At 42.6% G+C, this 8,797-nt stretch overlaps 1 protein-coding gene across 1 annotated transcript; it reads left to right on the top strand.

Annotated features, from left to right (window-relative positions):
• The first annotated feature begins 949 nt into the window (after nucleotides 1–949).
• On the top strand, nucleotides 950–6,747 carry fam163aa (family with sequence similarity 163 member Aa). The gene is made up of 2 exons (XM_067363916.1): nucleotides 950–1,042; nucleotides 6,388–6,747. Exons 1-2 carry the CDS (start codon nucleotides 950–952, stop codon nucleotides 6,745–6,747), a joined length of 453 nt encoding a protein of 150 aa, XP_067220017.1.
• The last annotated feature ends 2,050 nt before the right edge of the window (nucleotides 6,748–8,797 follow it).

Genomic DNA, 8,797 nt, shown 5'->3' on the forward strand with positions numbered 1-8,797 from the left:
CTTTTTCAGGCCACCAAAACGCTGTTGTCATGTAAATTAATGGCCAAAATGCATACGTTTTCCGTTTTTAGTTGAAAACGGTGCTGTGTAAACAGCCCCTTAAATTAGAGAGCTCTCTAATTCATTTCTTACTAGTAAAAATTATCATTAAAGAGCTCTCTAATTTAATTACTAGTAAAAATGCAATTACGACGAGTAACGCTGGGAACATTTTAAGCTAAAACGGCTTGCCATACTAGTTACTAGTTCATTTTTGTTTCAACAGTGCCATATTACAAAGTGCTCTTTAGTAATGTTGCCTCTCTACCTTATGTTGTTGCATTTGTTCTGCACATTTCACTTGCACTGTTTGCATATATATTAAAATATTCTTAACACATTATTCTTTGTTCTCTTAACTATTAAAATTTACTTTTTAAATAGTTTGCGAGCATCATTTGTGTACCTATATGTGATGCCATACAAGTATACTTTGCTGTGGTGATGTTCTACTGCTTATATTATACTGCCTCCTTTTGGCCAGAATGTTTTTTTTTTTTTATTATCTATTTTAACAAATCTGTTTTTACATATCACAGGTTCCACTTCTTTTGTGATATCCAGAAAGTATACTGGTGAGTGTCTGCAACCAATGAGCCGTGCGTCAGGAGAAGCAGCAGTACAAACCCTCTGTGGCCTGTCGTCCCCTCTGCTCTCTTCTAATGTAAGTGCTTCTGAGTATAACCCCATCCACAGGCTTTAACACATAAATCAAATGTTTGCGCTGTACTGAGGATTCTTTGAATGTTATTTAACTAAAATGGTTTCAAATGTTTATCTTTGTTTTGGTGATGTGACCGGATTAACAACACAGTTTCTCTCTGGTTTTACATATGGAAATGAAGTTTCAGTAAGACAATTGACTCTCTCTCTCTCTCTTTTTCTCAGGGTTTGATGGAGATCTGGTCGGATGACAGCTGGAACTGTTGTCATAACCGGAGGAATTCTCGCAACAGTGATACTCCTTTGTATCATTGCAGTGCTTTGTTACTGTAGACTCCAGGTGAGCACTGCATTTACATTTCACTGCAGGGTGCTTACCAGGGTTAGTTCACCCAAAAATAAAAATTCTGCCATTAGTTACTCACCCTGATGTCGTTCCACACCCGTGAGACCTTCGTTCATCTTCGGGACACAAATTAAGATATTTTTGATGAAATCCGATGGCTCAGTGAGGCCTGCATTGCAAGCAAGATAATTAACACTTTCAATGCCCAGAAAGCTACTAAAGACATATTTAAAACAGTTCATGTGACTACAGTGGTTCAAAAACTTTTTGTGTGCCAAAAAAAACAAATAACGACTTTATTCGACAATATCTAGTGATGGGGGATTTCAAAACACTGCTTCATGAAGCTTTGAAGCTTTACAAATCTTTTGTTTCGAATCAGTGGTTCAGAGCGTGTATCAAACTGCCAATGTAAACGAGGCTTCGTTACATCTACCCTATTTCACCAATGTCCCAGAATGAACCTCATTGGTTCTTCCTGAAGCTCAAACGTGCTGCGGAACATGCGAATGAACCTCATTGGTTCTTCCTGAAGCTCAAACGTGCTGCGTAACATGCGAATGAACCTCATTGGTTCTTCCTGAAGCTCAAACGTGCTGCGGAACATGCGAATGAACCTCATTGGTTCTTCCTGAAGCTCAAACGTGCTGCGTAACATGCGAATGAACCTCATTGGTTCTTCCTGAAGCTCAAACGTGCTGCGTAACACGAGAATGAACCTCATTGGTTCTTGCTGAAGCTCAAACGTGCTGCGGAACATGCGAATGAACCTCATTGGTTCTTCCTGAAGCTCAAATGTGCTGCGGAACATGCGAATGAACCTCGTTGGTTCTTGCTGAAGCTCAAATGTGCTGCGGAACATGCGAATGAACCTCGTTGGTTCTTCCTGAAGCTCAAATGTGCTGCGGAACATGCGAATGAACCTCATTGGTTCTTCCTGAAGCTCAAACGTGCTGCCTAACATGCGAATGAACCTCATTGGTTCTTGCTGAAGCTCAAACGTGCTGCGGAACATGCGAATGAACCTCATTGGTTCTTCCTGAAGCTCAAATGTGCTGCGGAACATGCGAATGAACCTCATTGGTTCTTGCTGAAGCTCAAATGTGCTGCGGAACATGCGAATGAACCTCATTGGTTCTTGCTGAAGCTCAAATGTGCTGCGGAACATGCGAATGAACCTCGTTGGTTCTTGCTGAAGCTCAAATGTGCTGCGGAACATGCGAATGAACCTCATTGGTTCTTCCTGAAGCTCAAACGTGCTGCCTAACATGCGAATGAACCTCATTGGTTCTAACATGAGAATGAACCTCATTGGTTCTTGCTGAAGCTCAAACGTGCTGCGTAACACGAGAATGAACCTCATTGGTTCTTGCTGAAGCTCAAACGTGCTGCGTAACACGAGAATGAACCTCATTGGTTCTTGCTGAAGCTCAAACGTGCTGCGTAACACGAGAATGAACCTCATTGGTTCTTCTTGAAGCTCAAACGTGCTGCGTAACACGAGAATGAACCTCATTGGTTCTTGCTGAAGCTCAAATGTGCTGCGAAACATGCGAATGAACCTCATTGGTTCTTGCTGAAGCTCAAACGTGCTGCGTAACACGAGAATGAACCTCATTGGTTCTTCCTGAAGCTCAAACGTGCTGCGTAACACGAGAATGAACCTCATTGGTTCATTGGTTCTTCCTGAAGCTCAAACGTGCTGCGTAACACGTAACAAACGTGCTGCGGAACATGCGAATGAACCTCATTGGTTCTTCCTGAAGCTCAAATGTGCTGCGGAACATGCGAATGAACCTCGTTGGTTCTTGCTGAAGCTCAAATGTGCTGCGGAACATGCGAATGAACCTCATTGGTTCTTGCTGAAGCTCAAACGTGCTGCGTAACACGAGAATGAACCTCATTGGTTCTTGCTGAAGCTCAAACGTGCTGCGTAACACGAGAATGAACCTCATTGGTTCTTCTTGAAGCTCAAACGTGCTGCGTAACACGAGAATGAACCTCATTGGTTCTTGCTGAAGCTCAAATGTGCTGCGAAACATGCGAATGAACCTCATTGGTTCTTGCTGAAGCTCAAACGTGCTGCGTAACACGAGAATGAACCTCATTGGTTCTTCCTGAAGCTCAAACGTGCTGCGTAACACGAGAATGAACCTCATTGGTTCTTCCTGAAGCTCAAACGTGCTGCGTAACACGAGAATGAACCTCATTGGTTCTTGCTGAAGCTCAAACGTGCTGCGTAACACGAGAATGAACCTCATTGGTTCTTGCTGAAGCTCAAACGTGCTGCGTAACACGAGAATGAACCTCATTGGTTCTTGCTGAAGCTCAAACGTGCTGCGTAACACGAGAATGAACCTCATTGGTTCTTGCTGAAGCTCAAACGTGCTGCGTAACACGAGAATGAACCTCATTGGTTCTTGCTGAAGCTCAAACGTGCTGCGTAACACGAGAATGAACCTCATTGGTTCTTCTTGAAGCTCAAACGTGCTGCGGAACATGCGAATGAACCTCATTGGTTCTTCCTGAAGCTCAAATGTGCTGCGGAACATGCGAATGAACCTCGTTGGTTCTTGCTGAAGCTCAAATGTGCTGCGGAACATGCGAATGAACCTCGTTGGTTCTTCCTGAAGCTCAAATGTGCTGCGGAACATGCGAATGAACCTCATTGGTTCTTCCTGAAGCTCAAACGTGCTGCCTAACATGCGAATGAACCTCATTGGTTCTTGCTGAAGCTCAAACGTGCTGCGGAACATGCGAATGAACCTCATTGGTTCTTCCTGAAGCTCAAATGTGCTGCGGAACATGCGAATGAACCTCATTGGTTCTTGCTGAAGCTCAAATGTGCTGCGGAACATGCGAATGAACCTCATTGGTTCTTCCTGAAGCTCAAATGTGCTGCGGAACATGCGAATGAACCTCGTTGGTTCTTGCTGAAGCTCAAATGTGCTGCGGAACATGCGAATGAACCTCATTGGTTCTTCCTGAAGCTCAAACGTGCTGCCTAACATGCGAATGAACCTCATTGGTTCTTGCTGAAGCTCAAACGTGCTGCGGAACATGCGAATGAACCTCATTGGTTCTTCCTGAAGCTCAAATGTGCTGCGGAACATGCGAATGAACCTCATTGGTTCTTGCTGAAGCTCAAATGTGCTGCGAAACATGCGAATGAACCTCATTGGTTCTTCCTGAAGCTCAAACGTGCTGCCTAACATGCGAATGAACCTCATTGGTTCTTGCTGAAGCTCAAACGTGCTGCGGAACATGCGAATGAACCTCATTGGTTCTTGCTGAAGCTCAAATGTGCTGCGAAACATGCGAATGAACCTCATTGGTTCTTCCTGAAGCTCAAACGTGCTGCCTAACATGCGAATGAACCTCATTGGTTCTTGCTGAAGCTCAAATGTGCTGCGGAACATGCGAATGAACCTCATTGGTTCTTCCTGAAGCTCAAACGTGCTGCGTAACACGCAAATGAACCTCATTGGTTGTTGATGAAGCTCAAACGTGCTGCGTAACACGAGAATGAACCTCATTGGTTCTTGCTGAAGCTCAAACGTGCTGCGTAACATGAGAATGAACCTCATTGGTTCTCGCTGAAGCTCAAACGTGATGCGTAACATGAGAATGAACCTCATTGGTTCTTGCTGAAGCTCAAATGTGATGCGTAACATGAGAATGAACCTCATTGGTTCTTGCTGAAGCTCAAATGTGATGCGTAACATGAGAATGAACCTCATTGGTTCTTGCTGAAGCTCAAACGTGCTGCGGAACATGCGAATGAACCTCATTGGTTCTTGCTGAAGCTCAAATGTGCTGCGGAACATGCGAATGAACCTCATTGGTTCTTGCTGAAGCTCAAATGTGCTGCGAAACATGCGAATGAACCTCATTGGTTCTTGCTGAAGCTCAAACGTGCTGCGTAACACGAGAATGAACCTCATTGGTTCTTGCTGAAGCTCAAACGTGCTGCGTAACACGAGAATGAACCTCATTGGTTCTTCTTGAAGCTCAAACGTGCTGCGTAACACGAGAATGAACCTCATTGGTTCTTGCTGAAGCTCAAATGTGCTGCGAAACATGCGAATGAACCTCATTGGTTCTTGCTGAAGCTCAAACGTGCTGCGTAACACGAGAATGAACCTCATTGGTTCTTCCTGAAGCTCAAACGTGCTGCGTAACACGAGAATGAACCTCATTGGTTCTTCCTGAAGCTCAAACGTGCTGCGTAACACGAGAATGAACCTCATTGGTTCTTGCTGAAGCTCAAACGTGCTGCGTAACACGAGAATGAACCTCATTGGTTCTTGCTGAAGCTCAAACGTGCTGCGTAACACGAGAATGAACCTCATTGGTTCTTGCTGAAGCTCAAACGTGCTGCGTAACACGAGAATGAACCTCATTGGTTCTTGCTGAAGCTCAAACGTGCTGCGTAACACGAGAATGAACCTCATTGGTTCTTGCTGAAGCTCAAACGTGCTGCGTAACACGAGAATGAACCTCATTGGTTCTTCTTGAAGCTCAAACGTGCTGCGTAACACGAGAATGAACCTCATTGGTTCTTGCTGAAGCTCAAATGTGCTGCGAAACATGCGAATGAACCTCATTGGTTCTTGCTGAAGCTCAAACGTGCTGCGTAACATGAGAATGAACCTCATTGGTTCTTGCTGAAGCTCAAACGTGCTGCGTAACACGAGAATGAACCTCATTGGTTCTTCCTGAAGCTCAAACGTGCTGCGGAACAGCATTCTCGTATGCATTAAGCAAACATGCTTGAGCTTCCATTCACCACAACTGATGTGTGAGTTGATGAATGTTTATATGTGAATAAAAGCCTAAATTCAATCTGTTCACCATCTAAAACGATCAAATCTCTTCAGTAAATTTGGACTAAGCCGCTCAATTCATATGGATTAGTTTTACGATCTCTTCATGAAGCGTCAAAGTTTCAATTGCGTAGCTGTCAATGGAGGGACAGAAATCTCTCAGATTTCATTAAAAATATCTTAATTTGTGTTTTGAAGATGAATGAAAGTCTTACGGGTTTGGAACAGCACGAGGGTGAGTAATTAATGACAGATTTTTGGCTGAACTAACCCTTTAAAGTCTCAAGTAGTGCTGACCACAGAACTTATTTTATTCATAATCAAAAACCCATTGGAATATACTCAATGTTGTTTTAGCCTTACTTGTTGACCTAAATGACATCATGACTGAACAGCTTATTATGTAAACAACTAAAATCTCAATGCTCAAGTGAGTTCAGCGTGTTACTCAACAATTTGAAGAAGATCTGTGTTGAAACGCCAATTCCTGATCTTTTTTCCTCTCCATCCCAGTATTACTGCTGTAAGAGGAATGATTCAGAAGGGGAGGCGGGCTCGGTCGGAGATCCTCAGCCACAGTTTGCCTGCAACGCATGCAGCGCTCCGGGAGTGGACGGGGCGGCCGTCACACCTCTCTCGCTGCCCTACGACCCCGGTCTGCCTCACAGCTACTGCCCGACTTGCTCGCCCTACTACCTCCGTGGCACGGATGAGATGCGTAATGGCGGCGAACGCCTGTCCTACATGCCCGCTCACTACGAGAACCATGGCGCCACTGCCCTTGGTCTGGCCGCCATGTACGGCCCCGTGCTGAGCCATCGCAGCACGCCAGACTTTTACACCAATACACGAGCCATCAGCACTGACGTCTGACCCTCACAGACCTGAGATGAACCCAGGGACAGAGCTGCCTCTGTGAACCAGAGCATCTGGGGCCATGCCATCTCCTTGCGCCAAGAGTCAAAAGACCTACAGGATGCCATGTTATTCTTCCTTGCAGGTTTAAGGCCATCTTCAGTCTTCCATTGTCTTTTGTTTTACCTGTTTACCTCTTCCTCTTGCGCCTCTGCTGCGAGGGCTGTGAGTTATATGACATGAAGTGTTTGTGTGGTTTTTGGCCTTTTTAATGTTAAAGGTTAAATGCATATAGGTTATTTTATTTATCTGGAAAAGCTAGATAAATAAGCATATATTACATTTAGAAAGCAGCCCAAGGAAGCTTTATAGGCTCATCTCAAGTATTTTGTTGTTTATATTGACATGAAAGGCAAACATTCCACACACATTTTTAATAGCTTTTTAAAAAAAGTACTTTTGTTGGAAAGAGCATGATATTCAGCTTTATCTAAATAGCCCCTGATATGCTGAATCTTTTTATTTGAAACACTGGTAACACTTTACAGTAAGGTTCATTAGTTAAATAACATGAACTAACCATGAGCAATACATTTGTTACTGTATTTACTAATCTTTGTTAACATAAGTTAATGTTGTTCATGTTAGTTCACAGTGCATTAACTAATGTTAACAAGACTTTAATAATGTATTAGTAAATGTTGATATTAACATTAACAAAGATTAATAAATGCTGTAGAAGTACAGTTCATTATTAGTTCATTTTAGTTAATGCAGTTAACTAATGAACCTTATTGTAAAGGGTTACCGAAACACTTATTTTAGGAAGAGAAATTAACCAAAATGTAATCGTCTTAATGTGTGTTGATCTGTTGGGAAAATGTAAAATGAATTACTGATGATGAATATATTGGTAAACTCATATTTGAATATATATCACATCAACTAAAAATCACAATGACACAGAGTGAAATGTGTGTTGACAGTTAAGATTGAGGTAATGTGTTGTTCATTCGCACTTATTTCTTTGTCCATATCCACTACATTATCAATTAAGAGCTTTTTAAAATAACATTTAAAGGGTTAGTTCACCCAAAAATGAAAATTCTGTCATTAAAGGGGTTCTTCACCCCTGGAAAGATGAATGTGTATTTAAAATTGGTCATTTATGTAGTAGAAATGTGAAATTATTTTTGAATTTGGAGCTTTCTAGACTGAGAAAAGGCAGAAAATGTATTTTTGACTAATGTGGATGAAAGACAACAACTCCCAGAATGCACTTGTTTTGCTGCCCTTGCGAGGCCACGCCCAAACCACGCCTATCGGTTACAGGCGGCATTCAGGAAAATTCAAACAAATAAATTGTGAGTTAGTTCATACATTTAAAGTGAAATGGTGCTAAATTGCTTTGTACCTGGATGTACACCCAAAACCAGGAAAGGACAAGTAAGTTTCCATCATTTTCCGATTAAGTTAAAGATTTGGAGCGATGTAAACAGTGGCTGCGGGCCATCAAACACCCAAAGTTTGGAGATGACATCGTTATAGAAAACCTAAAAAAACGCAGAATATGTAGTCTCCATTTCAAGCACGAGGACTACGAACCAAATATCTTTGCAATGAAGAGAATCATTCTGCAGGACACCGCGATACCATCGATATTCACTTTCCCAGAGGACGAACAGCCTGGCCTGATCTATGTCGTGAGTAACCTCAAACGCGCATATTTATGGGCGTGGTGAAAAAATGCGGAACTACTTGCTATTACTGGCTGTAGTTTTAAGCCTCTGGCCAAAAAAGCCTCCGATGACGCAAAATTACGATTTTTGCGTCATCGGAGGCTTTTTTACAGAATAAAAATGCATAAATCTCTCATCTCGGGCTGATATGAAGGGGGAAAGCACGCTAATTCGAAAATACTGGTGTTATTCTACTAATACAAAGCTTAATGCTAAATCCTGAAGTAACCCTTTAATTACTCACCCTCATGCCGTTCCACACCCGTAAGACCTTCGTTCATTTTCAGAACACAAATTAAGATATTTTTGATGAAATCTGAGTGAGGCCT

This window comes from Chanodichthys erythropterus, chromosome 16 (genome assembly GCF_024489055.1).
Source record: "Chanodichthys erythropterus isolate Z2021 chromosome 16, ASM2448905v1, whole genome shotgun sequence".
Classification (NCBI taxonomy): domain Eukaryota; kingdom Metazoa; phylum Chordata; class Actinopteri; order Cypriniformes; family Xenocyprididae; genus Chanodichthys; species Chanodichthys erythropterus.